General features: G+C 46.3%; 2 protein-coding genes and 1 long non-coding RNA gene across 9 annotated transcripts in view; 1 reads left to right on the forward strand and 2 right to left on the reverse strand.

The window, feature by feature from the left end:
- Lyve1 (lymphatic vessel endothelial hyaluronan receptor 1) lies at positions 1–11,902 on the reverse strand. The gene is made up of 6 exons (XM_006978647.4): positions 11,669–11,902; positions 8,406–8,574; positions 8,162–8,301; positions 2,319–2,669; positions 1,450–1,528; positions 1–945 (listed from the first exon to the last, which is right to left on the reverse strand). Exons 1-6 carry the CDS (start codon positions 11,751–11,753, stop codon positions 759–761), a joined length of 1,011 nt encoding a protein of 336 aa, XP_006978709.1. The 5' UTR covers positions 11,754–11,902; the 3' UTR covers positions 1–758.
- On the forward strand, positions 7,484–26,031 carry LOC121831028 (uncharacterized). The gene is made up of 3 exons (XR_006074431.2): positions 7,484–7,649; positions 24,439–24,561; positions 25,475–26,031. It is a non-coding gene; the product is annotated as an uncharacterized LOC121831028 (long non-coding RNA).
- Positions 18,001–26,587, reverse strand: part of Irag1 (inositol 1,4,5-triphosphate receptor associated 1) — a 121,856-nt gene continuing 113,269 nt past the window's right edge. For all 7 annotated transcript variants that reach the window (XM_076550248.1, XM_006978591.4, XM_076550251.1 and 4 more), the window contains 2 exons: positions 26,027–26,161; positions 18,001–21,242 (listed from right to left, as the gene is read on the reverse strand). In XM_076550248.1, coding sequence (XP_076406363.1) covers positions 20,999–21,242; positions 26,027–26,161 — 379 coding nt within the window. In that variant the 3' untranslated portion in view covers positions 18,001–20,998. The remainder of the gene's footprint in view (positions 21,243–26,026; positions 26,162–26,587) is intronic.

The raw sequence follows: 26,587 nt of genomic DNA on the forward strand, positions 1-26,587 counted from the left end.
GTTTGTTTCGTTGTGTGTATGTGGGGGTGGGCAGGTTCTGGGGGATTGGACTAGGAGCTTTGTGCCAGGTAAATGCTCTGCCACAGAGACAATCCCCCGTCCCTTCTTTTCTTGGTTTCATAGAAAAGTGTATTTGTCTATAGGGAACAGCAGCAACAGTAGAGAGAAGAGAAAGTGTGTCTATGTTCTAAAACGTGATTCGTGTCTGTTTTCGGAGTGGCTCCCCGGCCCCAGCCTGTATTTACAGTCTGCCAACAAGGCTGCTATCAGTACCCGGATCCCTTCTAGTGCTCTGTTTATTTTGGCTTCCAAGAGATTAGGTCTCAAGTCACCAGGCTCTCCATGACCTCCTGTTGCTCTCTTTATTTCACTTGTGCCTGGTTCCAGAGCACCTGGCCAGGTGGCGTGTTTCCCTGTAGGAAGATTTTGGACTATGGGGCTGGCCACGTCTCAGGGACTCTGGCCCTGGTGTCAGGCAGCTTGGAGGCTTGTATATGACTGTAAGCGGAGGAGCTGGTTTAGGTTCCAGTGTTTGAAAGCTCCCTCCACTGTCTGGACTGCCGAGAGACAGACAGGCTAGGGAGGCTGTGGCGGGGTTGGAGGTAGGGAGGGCAGAGTCCGGAGAAGATTGCAATGAGGAGAAGCCTCCGTTTGAAGGACTCCGTCGTCTTTTTCTAATTAGGAACCATTAGTGCCTTGCTTCTTTGGTTCCCTGGCATGAAACTTGCCTCGGCTGGACCTTCCCAGCTCTCTCTCATCTAAACTTCAGCTTCTAAGCATCGCACCGTAGTTTTGGGTGGACTCTTGGGCTCCACTGGGTTTTTATCAGTTTTCTTGGATTCTTCATTAGAGTTGATGTCATCGGCCTTCTCCTCCTTCACAACCTTGGTTTCAATCATTTCCTTCCTTTGATTCTTGTTTGTGAAAGGGAAGGCCTTCACATACCTGTAGGTGTACACATATATCACAATGAGACACACAGCACAGCGAATAGCACTTTGTCTCCCACAGGACAGGCTGGCTCAGTTGCCTGGGCACCTCTATCTTGATGTTAATATAGGTATACTTAAATACATCACTCCCCCATTTTTAGTGGACTCATTCCTATTGGATAGTACTGATGGGGTCAACTCTGGATGTCTTCACAGCACCTTCATCCAAAACAAAGACACCCCCCCCCCCCCCCCCCCCGCAAACTCAAATACAGCCTAAATTTTCCTCTAACGTCGACCTCTCCTTTTTTATTTCTTGAGTGTGGTGCCCACTGACCGATAGCTACTGTCTATCTAGATGACACGCTTGTGCTGAGGTCAGGGAGCAGGGAGGTCTAAGAGGGGTGCCATCTCCATTTTGACTAAAGCCGGTAGCAACCATGAAAGAACACAAGCTAGGTGCGCAACAAACGTGACAGCAAAAGTGACAAGACCAGAGCTGTGCCAAGAGCCTCACCTTTTCACGTAGCAAACAGCCAGTGCAGCTGCAGCACCAAAGAAGAGGAGAGCCAGCACCAGCAGGGCTGTGGGGACACCTGCAGGGAGACAGGCTGGTTGGTCTTTTGCTTGCACATTGTGTTGTCTGTGCGTGTAAAGATTAGTTTTTACATGCGATGCGGATGAGACATGGTGCAGAAGACCCTTCTCTGTGACTATTTTTAATCATATACATATAATTTTATTTTTATAGTGTGTGTGTGTGTGTGTGTATGTGTGTGTGTGTGTGTGTGTGTGTGTGTGTGTGTGTGTGTGTGTAGGTAGGCAGGTGGGTGTGGGTTCTAACATGACACCGTTCGCATGTGCAGGTCAGAGGACAACTTGTGGGAGTCAGTTCTCTTCTTCCATGATGTGGGTCCTGGGGATTGAACTTATATCGTTGGGCGTTGGCAGCAGGTGCCTTCACCCACCCAGTTACCTTACCAGGCCTCTATGGAAAGTTCAGGGAGTTCTGTACTTTTCCTTTATCATTGCAATGTGCAAAGTAGAATTTGTTTCTTGGAGCCTTGAGACTAGTCTCACGGTCCATGTAAGAAACAGGCATTTGGATTAAAGTCATAGGCCATGCAGGTATATGTTTTTGTGTCTCTAGTAAAGGATAATAATTCACTCGTGAAAAGCAGTGAAGCTCTTTTATGCTCATGATGTGTGACCTGACCCTTGCGGCTCTTTAAGAAGCTAATTCCAAGTCTATTGAAGCGGAGCTTGTGTTAAGCTTTTATTTGTGCCTGGTAGGTGCTGAGTGCCTGGTCTGGGGATGAGCTGGGTGATATGCATTTGTCTGCCACACACAGTTGCCCATGTCCAATAGACCCAGAAGACATTCACCTCCAAACCCAGCTGCTTCATTCTTGAATGCTTTTCCATCTTCAACAGATTGTTCGGTTGTCTCAACTACGGTGTTAGGTTCCGTATAAACTTCCGTGTTACAGACCACCTTCGTCTTCCGTACCATGATGGTGGAAGGTGGAGCCCGGGTGGTAGCCGGAGCCCGGGTGGTAACCGGAGCCCGGGTGATAGCCGGAGCCCGGGTGGTAGCCGGAGTGTGAGTCATGAAGTCCGGGGATGAAGCCGAGTAGGCGCTGCTGCTGACAAGGAATTCCATTGTGGGTGTTTGAGTGTCAAACATGGGATCGAATGTGGTGATGATTTCTGGAATGCACGAGTTAGCCCAGGTGTCTGTTGGGAGAAGGAGAAGTAAGCATGGCAGACCCCACCAGGGCCTCTCACTGCTGTCAGAACTCAGGTCTCCCCAGATTCAAATCTAATCTCAATTTCTTTCCTTAGCACCCTGCAGCGTCTTCAGTCTTCGGTGACTCAGCCAAGCTGACATCAAGAGGCTAAGAGACTCAAAAGTTCGAGCTCTCTCTCAATGGTCCTGCCATCCCACTAGCCCTCAGTTTTTGCTACAACTTCTTAATCACCCTGGCTTTTTTCAGTGATTCCTTTTCTACCTTTAAAACATCTCTCTGTAGTCAAATGCTCTACCATTGAGCTATAACCTCAGAAATAAGGGAACGGGATGGTTGAGCTGCGGGGGTGGGGAGTGGGGGGTGGGGGTGGGGGTGGGGGTGGGGAGACGACGACACACGACCGGAGTGGGAGAGCAATGAAAGAGATATCTTGATAGAGGGAGACACCATGGGGATAGGGAGAAATCTGGTGCTAGGGAAGTTCCCAGGAATCCACAAGGATGACCCCAGTTTAGACTACTAGCGATAGTTGGAGAGAGTGCCTGAACTGGCCTACCCCTGTAATCAGATTGGTCATCATATAGCTTTCATCCAGTAACTAATGGAAGCAGATACAGAGATCCACAGCCAAGCACCAGGCTGAGCTCCAGGAGTCCAGTCAAAGAGAGGGAAGAGGGATTCTGTGAGCAATGGGCATCAAGATCATGATGGGGAAACCTACAGAGACAACCGAACCAAACTAGTGGGAACTCATGAAATTTTGACCAACACCTGTGGAGCCTCCACGGGACTGAGCTAGGCCCTCTGCATAAACGAGACAGTTGTGTAGCTTGGTCTTTTTAAGGGACCCCTGGCAGTGGGATCAGGATCTATCCCTGGTGCATGAGCTGGCTTTTTGGAGGCCATTACCTATGGTGGGACACTTTGCACAGCCTTGATGCTGGGGGGCGGGGGGTTGGTCATGCCTCAACTGAATGTACCAGGCTTTGCTGACTCCCGATGGGAAGCCTTACCTTTTCGGAGTAGGGGATGGGGTGGTTTGGGGGGCAGAAAGACTGGGGGGCGGTGGGAGGAGGGAAGAGAGGGGGATCTGTGATTGGTATGTAAAATAAATAAGTTTCTTAATAAAGAAAAAAAGCCAAACTTCTGTCTGCTCTTTGCTTAGCCAGTTCTCCCCTAGGCTTCAGACTTCTCTAGACCAGGTGTCTAGACACATACTCTTGCCCTTGCCTGATCTTGTCCCAATTCTCATCACTTTGCCCCCCTCTGGACGGACTGGGAGCTGTCTGGCGGCAGGACACTTGTTTGATTGGATTATTGTGCCTGGTGTACAGTACATGCTCAGTGAACACCTGATAAAGAAGAAATGAGGAAAGGAAAGAAACCAAAGCGAGGAAGGAGTAACTGGGGGTGGGGGGCGGCATGGGGGAGACATAAGATATCACTTTAGAATAAGATCTAAAATAAAACCTCTCAGTGCTGGGGCGGGGGAGTGGAGAGAGAATAGTGCTTTCCAATCTGTTGGATGGAGTTTAGAGGAAACACATCTGTCTGTCTTCTAGTTCCGGGTCAGCGATGGTACCAGATGTCTAGCTATCTCATGTAGCACTTATCCAATCTTCATTTACACAGGAAGGTGCTGAAGTTCATGGACATCAATCACAGTTAGGAATGGCAGGGCTACACAATATCTTACACCACAAATTTACATCTATTTTAAACCCCTGGTTATTTATAGCACGGGATGCCACTGGCCAGAATTACAGCTGTGCAAGAAATTCCTTCAATAAGTTGATTTGCTTTTGAAAATTAAATGGGTCACTAGTCAAGATCATGAATACTGCTGATAAATGTTCAACTCCACATGCATCAAGTCAATGTTTAATCCTATTCATGGTACTTAGAAAACAGCCCTGTTCAAATAAACATCATTGTAGACTCTGTTGCCTCATGTTTCCCATTCTTTAGTCTTTGCTAGGCTCTTCCCTCAGAAAATGAGCATTTTTTTTTTAAGCAAGGGTAGAAAACCCAGAGGGCTCATAGAATGTTGGGCTCTAAAACACACAGACTCATGAAGTCCAGTTCCTGCCTCTGGTCAGCGGAACTTGGGTGGAGTGTGGAGGACTGATGGTGTTCGTTCAACAGATGCTTACGGGGCACCATCTCTGTGCCAGGCAGTGCTCTAGATGCCACTGACAAAGTCCCTGTTCTCAAGGAGCTTCTAATCCATTGGAAGAGTACAGATAACAAAAGATAAGAAAGCCACGAATTTCAGAAGATTATAAACAGCGAAAAGAAACTTAAACGTGGTGTCGTTTAGACTGGTAAGGGTGGAGATGAAGGATGGCTACTTGGCTAGGGTGATGAGGGGATGTCTCCTGGGGAGGCCGTACTTAACCTGAGACCCAGTGTTTAAAAGGACCGGTCACTAGAGATCTAGGGCAGACGCCGGAAGAAAACAAGAAGTACAAGAGCGAGAACTTGACTGTGCTGAGCCCATTCAATGAACAAGATGGCCAGTGTGGCTGAAACAGAGCAGAGCTCATCTGTAGGGCGAGGACAAGAGATCCTGGCCAGCAGGATGTGTGTGATCCGAGAATGGAGACGTGGGAAGGTAGAGTCAGGTCAGGAGAATGACAAGGAGCATAGCGTGGCTCCAGAGAATGGTGAGAGGTCACTGGTGAAGAAATCCTGCAAGCAGGAGGCCAGGCTGGAAAGACAGATCCAGCTGGGATATCAAGATTGCTAGTCACCCTGTTAAAAGGCTTGGCGTTTACTCTGCAGGACAGGCCATTTTCTACTGGGGTCTACAACCCTTTTTAGCCATATTCAAGAGTTTTCATATGCATCTATTTTATATGCAAAAGAAATCACATGCTACATACTAAATTATTTGGAAAGTCACCCAAGGCTGTAGGGCAAACAGAAGAGTAACAGTTACCAAATGGATGAGGTGGGGGAAGGGCCAGGTGCAGGGAGAGGGAGGACATCCAGGAGCAGAGAAGGAGGGTTCTTGCAAACTGCACAGAAATAGGAGAATCTAGAAATGTCTGGTTCCTAAAACTTAGAAAGATTAGGGACAGCACAGAAGTCCACCAATAGAAGATGGGCTGAATAAATTAGTATACAGACAGCCACTGGAGTACATTAAAAACACAGCTATTAAACATTAGAAATGTCTCTATGAGCCAATCCAGTCTAATGTCCAGGCTGTAAGTGGAAAAAGCCATTCACAGAGCTGTGTGTCGAGAGAGGTCACTGGTCACTCTGCAGTCCCCTATATAATAACCATTTTCAGCAAGGACCACAATGATAGTTTGGAGTGAGAATATTTGTATAGTACATATCATATGCTAAATTACCTACTAACTACAAAGGAGAAAACTTACCTTCTCATTTCATTTTCAGTCTGTTAGTCACTGCCTTAATCAAATAATCAGTTAGAGCAATTGGTAATGGGAACGAACTACTGACATTCGGCGCTGTTTACTGTGATGTGATCTCAAGTACACAACACCACCTACAGCAGGAATTGAAGCCTCTTAGCTGTTCACGGTGTAGGAAACAACAGGGGCTGAGAATACAACGTACAGGAAAGCAGGAGGAAACAGACCGTCTGAGTCCCCTTCCTCTCTTCTGTTTGGTGGGAAGGATGGGTACCATAGCACTGTGCTGCCAGCAGGTGGGGAAACAAGGCAGCTAGGAGACAGGGCCAGCTCCCGGGAATAGAGGCCAGCTCCCGGGAATAGAGGCCAGCTCCGGGGAATAGAGGCCAGCTCCCGGGAATAGAGGCCAGCTCCTGGGAATAGAGGCCAGCTCCGGGGAATAGAGGCCAGCTCCCGGGAATAGAGGCCAGCTCCGGGGAATAGAGGCCAGCTCCCGGGAATAGAGGCCAGCTCCAGGGAATAGAGGCCAGCTCCTGGGAATAGTGGCCAGCTCCCGGGAATAGATAAGCCGGCACACAAATCACTTGGTCTCTAGCTAAGACAGGCAGGAGGGACAGAGAAGGACGGAGACAAGTCATCATGTTGGAAGGAGAATTAACTGGAAGTCTTGACTCTGCCACTAAATCCCCACCCCAACACACACACACACACACACACACACACACACACACACACACACACACACACACTGAACTATTGGTGAAGGTGGGGAGCAGGAGCCCTTCTTATGTCAAAGCCCTTTAGTCCAGAGAACTGTTTGGAATTTCTGGATTCAATTTTTGCTGAAGATGGTTGGTGAGCATTTCTTATCTTTCAGACCTTACGATTAATATTGATGTCTCTCTGTGTGTACATGACCACTTGCTGTCTAACCTTCAGAAAGCCGGACATATGAGTATATGTGAAAAGAAATGAGTCAAGTAGCCTTCTTATGACACAGAGAACAGCTGAGTATTAGTTGAAGGAAATGTTCTGAGAAAAGACTTAGGAAAGCCATTAGGTTAGGGCAACCAAGGCCTGTGGGCAAGATGGTCAAGATGACTGCAAATCATGAGCAAATCAGCCCTACCCTCTAAGTTTCAACTTCTTCCTTCATAAGAGGGAGATCGGGCCTTACTTTCAAGATGTCAGGTGCAGCATGTGACTTGTGTGGGACAGTGGAAAGAAGTGTCAGAGTTAAACCCAATTGTGAACCTTTTCATTGAGACTCTTCTTTGAATGTGGCTCAAGTGTGTCCCCAGTGCTTATGTGTTAGAATCCAGTGTGGCAATGCTAAGTGACGGGACCTTTAAGGGGCAGAGCCTAGCAGGAGTCCATAAAGGGCACTGAAGAAATCAATGAGCTCTCCTGGGACCCTGGTTGGAGCTGGGAGTGCATTATACTCCCGAATCCCTCTCTGGCTTCCAATCTCAGCACATGAGTGCTCACTTTTTCTCCTACACAGTACTGACTTTGTGATGACATGAAACCCTATCCATAGTCAAGTAGTTGCTGGGCCATGACCTTGACTCTCCAGAATGGTGAGCTAACCTTCCTTTCTTTATAAACTTCTCAGCTACAGTTATTTCATCATAGAAATGGGGAATGTCTACCAGAGAAACATTAGACACGTGGACCAAAGTCCCCATAGATACATTTCCTTGTTTGAAGACGGGATAAGGCTTCCTTGGGGGAAGTTCAAGGTTCTTTGAGACAGCTAGCCTTACAATTGCTTTGTCCAGAGGGGGATGCATCACATACATATAGACATCTGTTTCTTTTCCACTTCCTGTTTATCTTTTAGGAAACCCAGGCAGTGGAGGTGATAACCTAGAGCTTCTGGAAATGCCCTGATCTTATGCTACCACTCAGTCGTAGTATCCTCTCTAACATTTTTCTCTGAGGGGCACATTGCTCCGCTGAGCCTAGTCTCGGGACATTTAGATGACCTATTACTGCTTCTGCTGCTGCTCAGGTTGCTAGTACCAGACAGGCCCCAGATCCTGAGACACCCAGAGATGTGCCACATGAAACGGCTGGAGGTGTGACTTACCAGATGAGTTGTGACAATACGCTCTGAACTTTTGGCTGAGGGGAACCTTCCAAATCAGGACCCCTTTCCCATTCCTCCCACACTTGGGGTTTGGGAAAAGCCGAGGGATGACAGTGATCCGTCCTCCAATCCACCCATAGCTGTAGAAGAATACAGAATACACATGGGTTGAATAGACAGAGGTTAGAAGGCAGCAAGTCAGCTGCTGAGCAGAAACATCGGCTTTAGTGAAGCTCTTTCTTACCTGCAAGTCTCAAAGCCGGACTTCTGCGCTACTTCCAGCTGGTCTTTGCTGGCCAGGGTTAGTCCCAGCACCTTACAGGCCTCCTCGGCTTCTGTGAAATTCATCTGTGTGCTTGCCTTTCTGGCCACAAGGGCGACCCCCTTGTATCTGCATGCAGAAACGGAAAGCTCTGGAAAGAAATCATAAAGTCCTCAGCTGGCTTCTGGCTTTGCTCCCAGCTCTCAGGCTCTCCTTCCTCACTGAGAAATCATTGTCTCGACCTGGTGAAGCTGCTGCTGGTCTTAGAAATAACAACACAGGCCAGGACCAGCCCACAAGGACTGCCTGCTGGGTGAGGTGCTTGTTCTGCTTGGTCCAGGCGGTAAACCTCCAGATCAAGAGCACACAGAGCACTCTGTACTAAGGAACCTGCCGATCACATGAGGGCTTGAGCAGCTCCTGGGGTGAGGTCTAGGTGATTTAGATGCTGCAAACATTGTTTTTTAAGTCTATAAAAGGAAGCCTCTGGGACTTTGTGGAAGATAGAATTCAGGCTTCTGGTTAACAGAATAATAATTAGCAATATTCCAAAGTAATGTGGCTGGGGACGTTCCTGTTTTGACAGGGGCTGGCCATGTGCTTGCTGGAAGAGAATGTGAGTTCTCTGTTTCAGGTCCTTTTTGGCCATGGGAGGATAGGCTTACTCAGAAATTCCTGAAGGAGCAGGCAGGAAATCATGCAGGGCAGGGAAACTAAATAAAGGAAGTTGAGTTTGAGTCAGGGCGGGGCTTGGTATCACCTCTGCTGCTCTGCAGCTCCGAGACCTTATGCCTTTATCTTTTTGAGCTCATTTCCTTGTTTGGAATATAGAGAGCATCATCTACTGCATAGGGTAGTGGGAGCTACATGAATAAATTCTAACAGGACTTAGCATAGCATCTGCCATATTAGGAACTAATAGATAACTAAAAATAACAACACTGCCATTTAGTCTTCTAAGCATTCGAGTGTATCCACCACAGATGGATTTCCCTGGGAAGGCTGAGGCAGTGGGACTTGTCAGAATATTTTTTTCTCAAAATCTAGTGGATTTGGGAGCTTGGATTTTGACCGATTTGCCAGGAACTTACGGACCTATATAAAATCACCATGTTGTATTATATTCCAGGACCTTACTCCTATTGAACTTTATCTATGAAGGTCCATAAAAAAGGCATTTTGGCCTTGTAAGTAATGTCCAGCGACCTTTGACCCAACGACCTCATGAACCTGAAGAGAGCCTAATGGCCCAATTGTAAACTTACTTAAAACATCATGAACTTTTCTTGTCACACAGACAGACAGACAGACAGACACACACACACACACACACCCCTACCTGCTGGGCTTTATCTATGAAAGTCCATTTCAAATTCCCAAGCCTGTGCAAAGCACTCCTTGCCTCTCCCACTGTTAATTGGATATTGGGATCTTGGGGACAAGTCAATGCTTTTATCTGTGAACTTATACCTTGTCAGGCCTGATGTTTGGAATTAAACTAGGTAATATGTACCTAGCAAAGCTTGGATCTACAGGAGGCAATCAAGTATAGAAACTTCATGCTTTCCAGTTTCATTTAGAAATTCTAACAAGGAACAATATGTTCTTGGGAATCATTTAGGGTGGAGTCAACACCAAGCGTTAGTATTTACCACCTGCATGGCATCAGACAAAGCCCTTGGCCGTGCTAATGCCTTTTTTTCATATAGAAAATGTTTTATTGAGAGGAATCAAAGAAACTCTATATACTTGATTCTGCATCTCTCAGTAACACATCCTTTAAGAAGTCCTGTCTGTGCCCACTCACCACATCATCACAGAGGCCAGTAGGACCTTCTGCTGGTAGCCAGCTAACTTTCTCCTCTTTCCAAGAGTTTAATTTTCCTTAGAAAAATTGCCATTAGTGAGGACGAAGCAAATAGGTCAAGTCATTGTCAAAGAATGGTTTCTAAGGTCTAGGGATGTGGCTCAGTCGGGAGAGCTCGGCTAGCATGCACAGTGCCTTCGGTTCACTCCTCATTGCTAAGACTGGACATGGTGCTACACACCTGTAATTCCAACATCCACAAGGCGAAGGCAGAAAGGATCAGGAGTTCAAGGTCATTCTCAGATACATAGTGAATTTGGGGTTAGCCTGGGCTATAAGAGACCCTGTCTTAAAAAAAAAAGACTCCAAAATAACTTGCAGAATGGCAGCATTGCAGGGGGAAATGTGAATGGTCTCCTGATGGATGGGATTTCTAAGAAGACGCAGGTTTATCTGAACATGACAATTCTGGTATTTGGTAGTGGGGAACCAATCATCTAACTCTAACCTCTTATAAAAGTCAAGTTCATACAGGCAGTGGTGGAGCACACCTTTAATCCCAGCACTCAGGAGGCAGAGCCAGGTGGATCTCTGTGAGTTCGAAGCCAGTCTGGTCTACAGAGCGAGTTCCAGGACAGGCACCAAAAACTACACAGAGAAATCCTGTCTTGAAAAATCAAAACAGAAAAAAAAAGAAGGAAAAAAAGTCAAGTCCAGCAATATATCCACCAACACTGGACATCTATCTGCTCTTGATATTGCTCCTGTCTCGGGGCGTCTTCAGCACTACAGTTTCTCCTTAACAGCCCTGTTACTTTCCTTGCCCAGGACTGGAAGCAGTGATTTGTGGTTTCAGTGTTTTTCCTACTATGCAGAAAGAGGTTTCCATGTACGTGTCCTACAAACACAGATTCCACAGACCCCTCATTCATAGCTGCTGATGGCAAACATTTAAACTGTGTTTTCAGTGATTTTCTACATATTAAATTTACTGCAAATTAAAATCTTGTATTCCATTAGTGGCAGAATAGCCTTGTGATTAAAACAATTACAGAGTAGTATAAAGTGGGTGATATTTAATAAGTTACCCATTCTTACTCGGGCTTAGAGATTGCTTTAAATAGTCACAACCCTGGCTTACCTCTTAAATGAAACCCTTTGAAAACAAATGACTTCTCATTTTTTATTTCAAACTATCATTATTAAAAATATTCCATAACCCAAAATAAAATCCCAAGTGATGTAAAGGTAAATGTAAGTCATTTTGATGATGCTGACAATATAGTGAAAACATCTCTAGCTGAGCAATAAGACCCATAGCATCTTCTGTGACCTCAAGAGTCTCCCCCAATACCAACAGTCCACTGTCAAGAGCAGAGTGGGCTTAGCTCCCAAGACCTTGTCCACCCTCACTTTAGAAACCTGGTAAAACACCTACCTTGCACTGAGATGGCACCTTGGACCAGGAGCCTAGTGGTCCAAGTAGAGGCGAGGAGCAGCGTCAGGCTAATGTGCTTGAGCATCGTGCAGCCCCTCAGGAGCACTGCAGCTGGCCACAGCTGTAAGCGAGACAGATGCTCAGTCACCAGGCTGGATGAAGAGTTCTGGAAATATGTGGAGGATTTCCCTGCCTTCAAGCTCCTGATTTGTCAAAATCACTAGAGGAAATGAGTGACATCCCTTGAACGCCCTGGCTGTACTTTGTGGATGGCTTTCTGGAACATTTAGCTAATGCTGACTCAGAAAGCACACAAATGAGGAAGGCAGATAGCACGGTGTCAGCTGCTGAAGATTTCCCCAGTTCCCATATTCCCCCGTGGGCTCAGTTCCCACACTCTTCATTGTGATGGTTTGCAGAGCCCATTCATTCATACTCTCCTGTGACTGCCTCTGCCTCTAAGAGAGACTGAAGGTGAATCGTGCTTCTTTCCTTTCTACCACCAGTTGTTTCCCTCCTTTCTCAGCTGCATTGCCTTGTAATGTATAGAGAAACAATAGTGAGGCTTATTAGGATAGTAAATGCTCATTAAAAAACCACTCATTCCTCTGGCACTTCTTACATACATTGGACATATCAACATTGCCAGGAGATTCTTCCTTTTCAAAGAGACCAGACTCATCAAAAGTCTCATTTAGGGCCAAAGCCGCGGTTCAACAGTCAAGAGCACTTGCTGACCTTTTGGAGGATCTGAGTTTGGATCCCATAACCCACACTGGGCAGCAGCTCATAACCACCTATAATTCCAACTCCAGGGCATTTGATGCCGTCTTCAGACTTCTGCAGGCCTCCACACTCATTGCACACACCCACTCATAAGTATGCATACAAATCAATAAATCATTTTTAAAATTCGTATTTGTAAAACACAAATTACAGACAATTTATTTTTTAATTAGACTTTTGATTGGTATAATAGTTATCACCACAGGGATTATTTATTTATTTAGGTTTTTCAAGATGGGGTCTCTCTGTGTAGCCTTGGCTGTCCTTGAACTCACTCTGTAGACCAGGTTGACTTTGAACTCAGAGATCCACTTACCTCTGCCTCCTGAGTGCTGTAATTAAAGGCATGCACTACCACTGCCCGGGTTATTATATCACATTTTCCTTAGTAACTTCTGCTGCATTCTAGTGTAATTCAACACAGACTCCACCTTCTTCATCTGAACCATAAGAGAGCTATCCACACTGTGTAAGTCAGAATGCACTTGGCATTTCCAAATTGGATTTTCAAGTGGTTCATTTTCTTCAATAACTATAGTTAGAGCTTTTGAGTAATGTCTTAAGCAAAGGCTTGTGAGTTTTCTCCAAAATAAGTTTCCTTTATGGGAGTGGTATTGCCTATTCAAAGATTTATTTTTATTATTTTTAAACTAATGTGTATGTGTGTGTCTATGTGTGGGTATGTGCACATGAGTGCAGGGATCCAGGGAGGTCAAAAGAGGGTATCAGATCCCAAGGAGTTGGAGTTATAAGCAGTATGAACTGCCCAACATGGTGCTGGGAACTGAAGTCAGGTCTTCTGCAAGAACAGAACTTATTTTTAAATGCTTAGCCATCTCTCCAGACTGAGTATTGCCTGTTTAATTCAACACATGAAATCACAAGGATCACTAGCTCTACATAATAGGTCTGGGTAACAAATTTCGATATATGTGCAGAAAATACCAGTAATGAAAATCTGTTCTCCAAAAACACTGAACGCTGAAGAGGCCAGGGAAATTGCCCCTGAACAGCTCCAATGTAAACTTGTTACTTATTTGTGTACAAGCCCTGGGTACTACATAAACATATGGGACTCCGGCACCGTACTTCCAGAAAGAGAGGTAGGAATCATGTCCTTCTGTAATTGTCTTTAACACTTAGCACCATGATAGAAAGAATACATGATCACAAGAAGAAGAAGAAGGGAGAGAGGATGGCGGGAAGGGGAAAATTAACTGTAGGAGACAAAGCATATGAGGAATAACTTATGCGAAGTCAGAAGACACTGGCTTTTCTAAACAAATGGACAGATGGGGAATTCTTGGATAAAAAGAGTCTGAATGATTGTACTGGGGTTAAGCAGTGAGTTTCCAAAATAAGGAAATGATTTGTTAAATGACCTGGGTGAGAGAAGAATTTAGGCCCTGTTAGAATATGATTGGGAATAAATATTATTTTCAAGACAGGTTCTTACTACGTAGCCAAACTTGGCCTGGACCTTCTTTTTAAAAAAAAAAATTGACAATTTTATATGCGTATATAATGTATTTTGATCATATTCACCCCATTGCCCTCTCTTATTATCTCCCTACTTCCTCCCAACTCCCTCTTCTCAGCAAGCCCCCCTCCTGAGCGGGGACTCCCTATGACCCAGAGTTTAACTGAGATTGTTTACATGAGCGTGGACGTGGAGTTGTTTACTGTAGCATGGGCAACTTAGTGGCTACATTCCTGAAGAAAAACGATGACCTCTTTGGCAGCCAGGAACTGCCAACAGCTGCTCATGAGCACTTTCCCTGGCTGTGATGGGATGCGGATGGTGGTCTCAATCGTGTCCAAGTGACCACGACTGTGCTTCACGACTGCAAGGGCCCCATCATGCCCCAAAGACAGCATCTCACAGAGCACTTTCTCACACTACAGCTCTTATTCCTTCTGCTCCCTCTTCAACCTTATCCCCTGAGTCTTGGGTTGGAACAGGGGTGGGGTGAAGAGTGGTATAATGTTCTCTTTAGGTCTGAGCACTCAGCCGTCACCTATTCTCAGCATTCTGAGCAGTTTATGAGCCTCCGTGCTAACTGAGGTGGGTGATGGGAAACTTCATTGGGATTCACCACCTCCCTGAGTTAGAATGTGCTCAGCTTCAGCTTCTAAGCCTCTCCGTGTAATAAGCATGGTTGCAAAGCACTATTCTAGTTTCCTTTTCCGTTGCTGTGATAAAACACTCTGAGAAAAAGCAACTTGGTGAGGAAAGCGTTTATTTCATCTTACATTTCCAGGTTCCCATCCATCATTGAAGGAAGTCAGGGCAGGAACTCAGGGCAGGAACCTGGAGGCAGGAACTCAGGGCAGGAACCCAGAGGCAGGAGCCAAAGCACAGACAATAGAGGAATGCTGCTTCACAGCTTCTGAGAATGTTCAGGATGAGGAGGAGCAGCCATTGGTGGGGTCCACTTCTAAATAACAGCCAATGCTATCTCCAAAGAGAACAACAACAACAAAAAAAACCAAACGAGAGGTGTTTGTACAGTTAGTAATGAGGAAAATTAAATGAAGGGATTATCCATTAAGTTCCAAAGGACAGCGTCAAATACGGCATGTGCAGGCCAGTTTTACTCCATAGTTATTAAAGTCAGGAGTAAAAGTTCATAGGTCTCCAGACCACAAAGTACCATAGCTGGGCCCAATGTCAGAGACTGAGCTTAACTCAGAGCTGAAGATTTTTAGTTGTCTTTTAAATTTAACATGTGCAATTACAATTTAAATAGCATGGGGGGTTTAAAAGTAGCAGCAGAGAAATACAATACAATCCAGAGTACTGGGCTGAGGATGATGTCCATATTTGGGTTTAAATCTTACTAACACTAATAACCCACATGTCTTTGAGCATATTTTAAGAAGCACTTAAATTCCCTGGGCCTTAAATTCAAAGGACAGAGTTACATGAACTTCAGAATAACAGTAGTTCTATGGTACCAAAAATTATAAGGATTATTTTTAAGAAATGTACAGGTGGGCCAGGGTTGGTGGCATATGCTTTTAATCCCAGCACTCATGAGGCAGAGGCAGGTGGATCTGTGAGTTTGAGGCCAGCCTCAGCTACAGAGTGAGATCCAGGACATCCAGAGCTACACAAAGAAACCCTGTCTAAAAGAAGAAGAAGAAGAAGAGGAGGAGGAGGAGGAGGAGGAGGAGGAGGAGGAAGAGGAATAATAATAAGAAGAAGAACAAGAAGAAAAGAAATCTACAGGTGGGCAAATGCATTAGTCACTGTAGTCTGACTACTGCAGCCGACAACCTCACGACTCAGTGGCTTACTTGACAAATCTTTGTGGTTTCCCAATGGCTGACAGGTGGTGATGGTAGTTAGTAATGGTGGGTGTGTATACTGAGGATTCCACGGTGTGGTTTATTCATAGATAGAGGCTGCCTCCACCTGTCTCCCGAGGCACTCCTGTCTTCTAATATCTCTGAGTTCTCTTCCCAGTGAAACAGCAAATGTAGATAATGGAGCTGAAGATTGCTTTTGAGGCCAAGCCTGGAATATATCACTCCTGTTTATAGTTGAGCAATCGGAACTCAGTCACATGTTCCCATCGAACCTGATTAAGGACTTTTAATTCAGCTATATACCCAAGAGTAAAAATGAAAAATGACTTGGTGAACACGGAATGGTCTGTGCTTGAGTGTCCTTGCCTGGTCACCCGATATTGGGCTCACTATGTCTCCCTTTTGCAGAACACAATACTCTTCTCAAGGGAGGTCACCCAAGGTCCTACCCTGCAGAGAGTCCCTGATCTCTGAGTGATGCCCTTAGTTATCTTTCAGTTTCTATGATAAGTCATAACCAAGGCAACTTATAAAAGAAAACATTTAATGGAGGCTTACAGTTTCAGATGGTGAGTCCATGGCCATCACATGGGGAGCATGGTGCTGGAGCAGTAGCTGAGAGCTTACATCCTGATCCACCGGCATGAGACAGAGAGAGCTAACTGGAATGACTCAGGACTTTGGAAGCTTCAAAGCTTGCCCCCATTGACACATCTCCTCCATTGAGGCCACACCTTCTAGTCCTTCCCAAACAGTTCTACCAAACTGAAGACCAAGTATTAAAATAGATGAGCTCCTGGAGGCCATTCTCATTCAAACCACTACATGCCCAGTATTCCAATCAGGTATAGCTGTGGCAATTTGTAGACTTGGACCTGTGGGTATAAAAGAGTGTATACCACTCCCCAATGTACTGGTGAGGCAGGATCTAGATGACCTCAATGAAAGTTCCCACTTGTCAAGGGGAAGGACGGAAGTCACAGCAATTACCAGGCTAAAGCAGTTCAGGAATGCCAGAGAAATGGCATAATGAAGGTCATTGCTGTGGACGGGGTGCAGTTTGAGTGACACTCACGGGTGTATTTTGGTTAAATGGCAGGTTTCTGGGGTGGTACCATATTAGGAAGAGGGGCTAGTGGGAAGGTTTTCTTGTGCAGTTCCTTTGGGAGCTCTTGGGAAGTGGTTGTTCTGTAAGGAGCAAGCCTGGCCTGGCCACCCTTTTCCCTCTGCTTCTAGTTTTTTGACACGTACGTGACTGCTTGCTCCCACATCCACTGTCACTACCATCTGCCCTTCACTAGGAGTTCCTTGTCAGAACTGAACTGACAAAGGCACCATGACCTTAAATCCCCAGCACTGTGAACCAAATGAACCTCTTCTTAAGCTGAGTGTGGTGGTGCATGCCTGTAATCCCATCAGTCACAGGGTGGAGGCAGGAGGATCAGGAGTTCAAGGCCAGCCTGGACTACAAAATGAGAATCTGTTTCAAAACAAACAATAAAGCAACCAAGGCTGAGGGGACTGTTGAGGTGAGTCAGTGGGTAAAGGTGTGCCTCACTAAGCCTAATGACCTTGTTCAACCCCCAGGACCTCAATGGTGGAAGGAGAGAACTGACTCCCACAGGAACAAAACTGGATACTCTATCTTGAGGCTAACAGTCCCATAAAATGTAACATAGCAACAAGAGTATCTCATATTGAAAACTTGGAGGATGGCTATTGTCAATTTTATCAAATCTAGAATCATCTAGGTCCTAGATTCTGGGAGACTCATCTCTGGGCATGTCTATAGTGGATGATCTAGATTAGGTTAATTGAGGTGTGAAGACCTGCCCACTGTGGGGGGGGGGGCACCATTCTCTAGAATAGGATCCTGAACTATATGAAAAGGAGAAAGTCATCTGAGTACATTCTTCACTCTGGTTTCTGACTGCAGCTGCAGTGTGACCAGCTGCCTTTAGCTCCTGCTGCCCAGAATTCCCCACCGTAGCAAGCTGTACCTTTGAATTGTGAGCCAAAGTAACCCTTTCCCCATCAGGTTGTTTTTGCCAGGGTATTTTAGCAACAGGAAAAGTAACAGACACCTTTGGGGAAAGATCCAATCTTTCCAGATTAGATTCCGATTATGTTTTCTGGGAGAGATTCAGGTCTACAGTTCTCTGTGGATCTAATTCAGCATCGGAGAAAGATTAGGCTTCAGCTCCACATAACAAAGAGGCGTTTGACTTCTGCCAAAGGTTTGGAAATGTGCGTTTATTTTCAAACTCAGCTATGTGACATTCTACAGTTCAACACTAGCACACCTACCTGTGTGAGGCTTAACATTAGGGACTGACAGCCGGTGACGTTAAGTCCAGGCTCTCCCTTGCCATCCCCTCGTCCCAGGCTGTACAAAGGAAACAGACTTCATGGTGGCTTAGGAAGTGACATCAGTGATGATGCGAACATGTCCCTCTACAATAGAAGGCTGGCAGCCAGACTCTCAGGGCTAAGCAGAACCTAGGTTTCAGAGGCACCTTGAGTGGGAACTTTGGTTTCATTTGACTGTTATGTCTGGAACCAAGGCTGACTTCCATGTCACTGGCTGTGTGGCAGCGGCTGTAACTGCTACACGTTATCCCTCGCTTTCTTGAAAAGGTGAACCAACAAGTGTGTTTTTAGCCGCTCTGCTCTAAACGTGGCTCTGCTCTTTGGAGATGTCCTTTTCCTCAACTGCCCTTCCAACTGGAGCGGTGTGGTTGCTGGTCTAGGCCAAGGACTCCTGCAGGCTTCCGAGGCCAGGGATGACGCTGAAGCAGTTGACACATGATCTCCTCGACTTTGTCTCACCCAGAACAGGGGTGGGGATTTGTGGCCAAATGGGCTCACTCAAGCTGGACCGTCTTTTGGTGTGTGGGTGGGGTGAGATTAGACATTGACCTGCTAGAGTCCAAACGGCTGCTCTTTCTGCATCCTGTCTACACTGTCTTTGGCTATAAGGTGCTTATGTAGTTAAATCTCCTTTGGCTGTATCTAGTCCCATGGAAGACTCCAGGTAAGCCATCTACCTATGCCTGCAAAATCCCACTGCCTCGCTCTGAACCTCATTACCTTTAACGACACATCCTTGGGCTCTTCACGATGCTGTTTTCTAGCCACTGTGAAGGATGTCCCTTCAAAACCAGCATTTTAAAGTGAGGCCTAGTCAGGGTGGGTTGGGGGTGGGGTGTCTCTCTAAAAGGAGTGATTGTATTTGACTTTGAGAATGGTTTCACTCGTGCTCTCTCAGAGTAAACAGAGAAAGATAAAAATAAGCCGAGGTCAGGAATCAGTCATGACAGGTTTCTCATGGAGATGGGAATGGTCATGAGGGTGGCGGTATAGGGAAGCCTCAAGAGGTCACGCTCTAGGCTGCCCTTCACCTTGAATGTTTGCTTGTTCTTTTAACCAACATGAAATGATTCTCTCCAAAGTGTTTGCCATGGTAGGTACCTACCCAAGAGATGGTAAGACATCGTATTTGAGGGAAAATGTCCAGGGAGACAGATGTATAAATAAGTTAGACAGTAGGTACAGGACAATGACTAACAAGTGCCATCAGCACTAAGTGGGGTGCCACCCATGATGTTGGGTACGGTAGAACAAGGAAGGAGGCCCCGAAGCCTGTATAGAGGGGTAGTGTTTGTTCTTGGTCCTCAGGAGTGGAGAGAAGAGGGCAAAGGCAGGGGAGATGCTAATGAGGTGAAGCACAGTGGGAGAAGCAATTTCATTTGAGAACCATGACAGGTTTGGAACAGCTGAACGGTCAGATGGGGAGGTGGATCAGACCGGAAGGCACCGAGCTGGGTGACCATCGGAGAGGGGTCAGGGGGTACAGTCCCTGGTGCTAGACCACTCTAGTTTGAATGACTTACTTACTAGCTAGATATGCCTGACAAGTTGTATCAGTGTGTGTGTGTGTGTGTGTGTGTGTGTGTGTGTTTTATTTTTCTGCTTCCTTATTTGATCATGGAGAGAAAGTACTATCCATTTCAGATTTTGTTTTTCTTGAGGACTAAAGGAATTACTATCTATATAACACTGAGACAGTTTTGGACTCACAATAAGTTCTGCATGAGTGTTAGCAACGAAAACATTGAACCAGAAAAGCAAGCACAACAGAAGGCCCATCTCCAGCTGAGGAGAGCTGAGTGAAGTGACAGCTGAACAGTGTGAGAGACACCGTGCTGGAGGTGGGGTGCACTCCTTCGGTTTGCTGCTGAACGGGTCCTCGGAAGGACACATTTGGGCGGGAAATAGGAGAACGGCAGCCTTGATGTGCAACGTAGGGTGAGAGTCCGGAAGGCACACCTTTTCTTACCCAAGGGGTGGGTTAACTGTGTAGGGTCACGTTCAAATGCAGCACACAGCCAGGGAAGAGACTGTGCCGAACAACAGCTCCAAACTGGCATCTGAAGACATGATTTCTTAGGGTTTTTCAAACATCTTCAGAGTATGTGGAGGGCTCCCTGTATTGATGCCTGGTGACTCCTGTTCCACACCTAGCGAAAAATAATAGATTGGCACAACATGGCTGCCACCAAGCAGAGCACACTTCCAGAGAGTGGGTGTGTGTGCACAAACATGTTGTGTGTTCTATCCATATGTATAAAGATACGTTATATATTAACTCACATCTTCCTGTTTCCTTTCGAGCATGGGACTACTTTTAGCCTGTGTACTTTTATGAGAGCGCTTTCCCACTCTCAGACAGGAAATGGTGATTCTGAAGGGGAGAGGGAAGGCTAAAGAACAGTCATGGTAAGTGAAGTGGGAAGACATCCACATGTGACCCCAGGTCCCAGGTCCGATCCTTACAGTCAGTACTGGCCATTAAGTACAACTCTTCCTGATTATGAAACACAGGCAGGAAAAGGGAGAGCAGACTTCTCCCTGTCCCCTGAATGAAGGGGTTTCAGTCTCCCAATCCATCTGAGCCAGGGGCAGGACTCTTCCCTTGGGCCAGAGTCCCCTGTGAAGGCCACTTCTTTGTCCACCAGACCCTTTCCCAGAGCAGTTTTGCTGATCTCTTCAAAGCATGACTGTGTGTGAATAGCTTCCATGGAGGTGATGAGGGTGAAGAGAAAGCCTCCTTGTTCTCCAGTGGGATGGATGAGTGGCCGCATGTGCATACCCGGGTCTGACACACTGTACTTGGGGGCAGGGTGTTGGGTGAATGCACCAGAGCAGGGCATGGCTGAGGAATCCGATGTCCTACTGCTCTGCTGGCTGCTCTTGCTGGAGTCCTGAGCTCCACCAGGAGTCCCGCTGGGCTGCGGAGCAGGTGGATCTCCCCGGGGGCCCATCGGCCTGCTCTGTACAGGAGTTATAGGAGCTGTAGAGCCCAAGAACAACACTCAAGACCAGCATTACTGCAGCCATCATCCAGATCACTTGCCAGTGTTGACACAGTTTGGGATACATGACTTGTAGGAAGTGGACCAGTTCTTCAAGTTTGCTGTCAATAAAATAGGGATAGATTAGTATATTGAGCACATATCTGATGCCCAGAACCATACTTCCCTGTCTGGTGATATCTTCTACGCTAAGGCAGAGGTTCTTAATCTCAACAATACAGAGAGTCACCTGGCAGGTTGTATTAAAAAGATCCCAGGCCTTCTGAATGAGAATCCCAGTTACGATGTAAGATCCCTGGGTGATTTTGGTGCTACTGGTCCATACTTTGGGAGGCTCATGCAGATGTTTGTCAACTTCATTATACCCATCCTCCACTTTGTCCCTCCTTTCCTTCTCCCACTCTCTCTAAGCTCTGTTCTCTCTATCCCTCCCTCTTTGTCTCCTCTACTTTTACCACGTCCTTCCTCCCCCTTGCATATTTCTCAGCTTCTTCTCAGCCCATTTTCTCTCTTTTTAGCTTAGTAAAAAGACATTTGATCAGAGTCCCATCCTAGAGGTTTCTGGAGATGTCCTGCACATTTTAAGCAAGCTATATTTTTCTCCTGTGTCTAATTCCAACTCTATGATTTGCAAAGCAAGATTACTGAGGGTTACCAGACCAAAGAGGTGGGGAGAGTGACAGAGGGCTTCCAGCGGACCGCATAGCTCACAAAGACACGGTAGTGCTCAGGCTGGCTGCTCAGGAAGATGGAAGCGTGACCAGAGAGCTGGTGGGAAGTAGATGGATTGCCATGGACCAAAATACTGGGCAAATGCCCTCCTAAGAAAGGGGCCAGGTCCTTGAAATGCTTGCCTTGGATGCCATGGCCATAGGGGACAACAGTTGGTTCCTTGTCCATGTGGGAACCCCATCAAGCAACTTCAGCTGTGCAAGTCATTACATGACTTGGAAGTAGACCAATTTCAGCCATGCCAGCCATTACATGACAGCTAAGTACATTTGCTTCTGAGAAAAGTCGTTGGCTATTTATGCAACTATTGGGAAGAGAGAGATTGGAAATACAAGCTTCCTTCTTTCTAGCCCTATTTATCTTTAGATCCTAGTGGGAGTCACTTTTTGAGCTATTTGTGTGTGTGTGTGTGTGTGTGTGTGTGTGTGTGTGTGTGTGTGCACGCGCACGCTCCAAAACAGGCTGCTGGTATGGGGAGAAGCCCACTCTAAATCCAGACTTACAGATTTACTTCTTAATTATGCATAGGTCGGGGCGAGCATGCTCACTAGAGTGCAGGTGTCTGTGGAGGCCAGAGGTATCAGGTCCCCTGGAACTGGCTATACAGGAGGTTGTGAATTCAGGTCCTCTACAAGAGAAAATGTTCTCTTCACTGCCAAGCCTTCTTTCCAGCCCCTAAATCCATCCTCATTCTATAAAAGAGGTAGTCAAGATCTGGGTCCATGATTCTTAAGTGGTCACCCAATTTTTAGCCTAGAAGAGAAACTGGAAACAAAATTAAGCTAGAACTGGAATTCCTTTGGATCAATTTTTGATGCTAAAGCTTCTGTTTTTGGAGCATTATTGGAAAAGTAAAGGTACCTGCTTAACTATCATTCAAGCTCACAGAGCGAGTCTGAATCAATGGTGAGAAAAAAGAGGCAGTTTTATGTTACATAGTGTGAGTCTCAGCTGTGTTACACAATAATGCCACAGACCACATTAAGAAGGTGTTGGGTTGCTTCGCTCAAAGTTCCTCCAGGGATCAATATTTATAAAAGATTACTTTATTACATATAAGAGAAAAGAAACTTAGACATGAAGACTTAGAGTTTGATGTTGAAGCCTTTAAACAAGGGCCTAGCTGCTGGGCTTACTTAGTTCAATTTTTTTTAATTTATTTTTTGATTTATTTAATTTGTTTAAGTGCTTTTCCTGCTTACATGTATGTGTACCATGTGTATGCCTGGTTCCCATGAAGGTCAGAAGAAGGCATCAGATACCCTGGAAATGGAGTTAGGATATTTGTGAGCCATGATGTATAGGCTGGGAACTAAATCCAGGTCTTCTGCAAGAGCAACAAGATTTTTAAACTACCAGGTCATCTCTCCAGCCCCAATGTTTTTTTTTTTAAATGTATGAAACAGGACATAAAATTCTGTGTGTGTGTGTGTGTGTGTGTGTGTGTGTGTGTGTGTTCATATACACACGTAGACACACCTATGGATGTATACAGAGGCCAGAAGAGAGCATTAGATGATTTCCCTCTATCCTCTTCTCCTATTCCTTTGAGGAGGGGTCTTTCCTCGAACCTGGAGCTTGTGTTTGCTCAGGCAGTTTGCTAGAAGCCAGCAAGCTACAGTGATCCTCTTGTCTCTGCCACTCTTGAAGCTGGGGATACAAAGTGTTCTCGGGATGCCTGGCTTGTTATGTGAGTGCTGGGATCCAAACTTCAGTCCTCATGATTGTGTAGTAAATGTTCTTAATAACTGAGCCATTTTCCCAGCACATGGAACTTTTTTTTTTATTTTATTTTATTTTTTTTCGAGACAGGGTTTCTCTGCATAGCTTTGCACCTTTCCTGGAGCTCACTTGGTAGCCCAGGCTGGCCTCGAACTCACAGAGATTCGCCTGGCTCTGCCTCCCGAGTGCTGGGATTAAAGGCGTGCGCCACCACCACCCGGCTTACATGGAACTTTTGATAACTTCAGACTTTGCTTGCTAGTGAGGTGCCAACATTTCACAGGGGATTCATGTTCAAGTGAAGTCTCCTACAGGCAACTCTGGTTCTAAGGGACTCCACAATGGGCTGAACATCTGGCATTAAGCATGACAGCTCTTGGGATAAGTCTGGCTTGGGTTATGGGTGAGAGAGGGAATTTCTGACAGTGGGTGTGCAGTTTGTATGATAAACATCCTGAGAAGATGGGCTGAGCCTGAAAAAGTGAAGCTGTAACCCTGTGCTGAAGGCTAAGGACTCTTTGGAGGGCCCTGTTCAGGTCTGGTATCAGTCATCTGGGGAAGTTATCTCCTCAGAACCTCAAACAACTCTAATCACACATGAAGGATGGGAGTCTGAACGAGGCCTCTAAAGGGTCAGGTGCTGCAAATGGCCATTGTCCAGAATTGGTCACAGGATGAGCAGAAAAGGACCCAGGCAAACCTTGGTTCCCTGGGCTTTCATGAGACAGGAGGGAGTTGTCAACTGCCAGAGATCAAGTTAGCTAGATTAGGCCTGTGCTTTGTAAGCAAGACTGCTTATAGTAATGTGCTTGCTTTGTTTATTTCTCTTTTATTCTTCTGCAGTGCGTGGAAGCGTTGGAGATTCTAGCCTGTCTTAGAAGAATTCAAGGTGCCTGTCCAGGCCAGGGCTTGACAAAGGCAGCCTGGTGGTCGGCAAAATAAATGCAGATGACCCCCAAGAGGGAGGTGAGGTGTAAGGAGGACTGGATGCCATTGGTTGCTCGTTGCTCTCACTCAGGGCTGTGCTTCCGTGATTAAAGCTGAGACTCTTTCACCAGAGAGGGTGGTATAACTGTCACAGGCTTGCTCCAGGCTCTCTAAGAAAGCTCTTCCCTTGACAGTGGGGTTGACTCAGGCGGGCTGAGCCCCTTCCTGCTGGTTGCATCTTCTACCACTGGGCTCTGGTGGTGGCATCTCCAGGCTCAGAAACACAGTTATCCTCTCTCCAATCTTCACTTACTACCTTATACGTGTGAGTAGGTTTTAGAGCTTGCCAGCAGGAGGCTCAGATTACAGACACCGTGTTGGGATCAGTGGCAGGTGATCATACAGCTAATGGTTTTGTCTACAGAGGTTCTGGACCCCAGGATAGTCGAGGGTATCTAAAAGAAGATTTCAGTGAAGTGTTCCAAGATGTTTATAAGTATATTTAAAACAAAACAAAAACAAGACTTATGGTTTTGATGTACTAATAGAGATAGCTGGGTGGAATAAATGAAATTGGGGCTTTTCTGGAAATTTGGGTGTTGATCTGGTCCTTATACTGATAAAGGAATGCATGCCTCTTCTTAGGAACAGTTCATTCTGTCCTTAGAGATATTCCTATGCGGGGTAGTCCTGGCCTGTGGGGTTGTGACCTCATTACATGGAATACATACCCTGCAACTAGACAAGGTTATTTCTCTTGTTCCCAGCCTGGGGATGTATCTCAGTAGAAGAGCGCCTGCCTGCCATTTGCAAGGTCCTGGGTTCAATCCCAAGTGCCAGTTTTGTTTTGTTTTAATTTACTGTTCTGTTTGGTAAAGTGAAATCTACACCTGTTGGAGCAAGTCGCGGGATACAGACTTTCTCTGTGTCTGTCTGCTCTTCCCCTCATTAGAAGAAGAAGATACCCTGCAACAGAAAATACTGTGTTTCCAACCTAAGTGAAGACACTGTGCACATGGGCAAGTGTTTGGTCAGTGCAGCAGGGCCTACTAGAGACTGAACTGAGCCGAATTTGTTCCCTGCCTCACGTGCCCCTCTGCCTCCTTCTACTCTTCTGGTTTTTGTCCAAAACCCTCTCTAGGGATTCAGGCCTGCTCCTTTGATCTGGACTCTTCTGTGGTGGTGGCTGTGGAATGGACTGACCTTAGCTTGGCTGAGAGTCCTGGGGGGAGGGGGGTCCCCTCTCCCTTTCTCACCCTCTAACAGCTATTAATGGCTTTCTGCCCTGCCCATAACCACCTCTGACCCCTCAGCTCTGGCAAGTGTGCCATTTCTAACTTAATTTTCTCTCTTGTCTGGAGTTAGTGCCTTCTTGAGTTCTGTTGGCCAACAACTTGGGCCCCAGGCCCTACTGCCACCCAGGAAAGGCGTTTCCATCCATCTGGCGCAATTCAACAGTTAAATGACTTGCGACCCATTCGGGATCCAAGTGTAGGCTTCCAACCTGCTTCTCTGGTCCTTCTCTTCCTCCTCAGTTTCTTCTACCTCCACTGGTTCCTCGGGACTCTCAGTCTTCTGTTCTTCCTCCTCCTCCTTCAGGTCTTGAAGTTCTTCAGTCTTCTTTAGCCCTTCCTGGTATCTGGAGGGCAAAAAGGAACAACTGAGTTGGGGGGGGGGCGGCACCCAGGGCATTCTTGCCTGAGGCCCGGGGGAGGGGACTCAAGAGCCTCTGGTCACTGCACGCTTCCTGTGGCTCCATGCAACAGGAAAAAGCTGGAAAGCTCTGCTGAACCCTAACACAACTCATGTCAATGCCATTTCCCCTCACTCCTCAGCCATCCTTCCTGTTTGTGTGACAGTGTGACAAACTGATGGGAAAACATGTGGGACGAGATCGACCGTTGGTTGTTATCCTACAGAACATTCCCCAGAGATCAGAGTGCATTTTCCCTGTGGAACCCAGGAGCTTCAACTTCAGGGGAACCCTCATCTCAGGCTGCTGGGGTGTTTCTCAGAAATGTCAGGGCTTGACATAGGGAGGTACCCAGAAAATATTCACAAAACC

Source organism: Peromyscus maniculatus, chromosome 1 (assembly GCF_049852395.1).
Source record: "Peromyscus maniculatus bairdii isolate BWxNUB_F1_BW_parent chromosome 1, HU_Pman_BW_mat_3.1, whole genome shotgun sequence".
Taxonomy (NCBI): domain Eukaryota; kingdom Metazoa; phylum Chordata; class Mammalia; order Rodentia; family Cricetidae; genus Peromyscus; species Peromyscus maniculatus.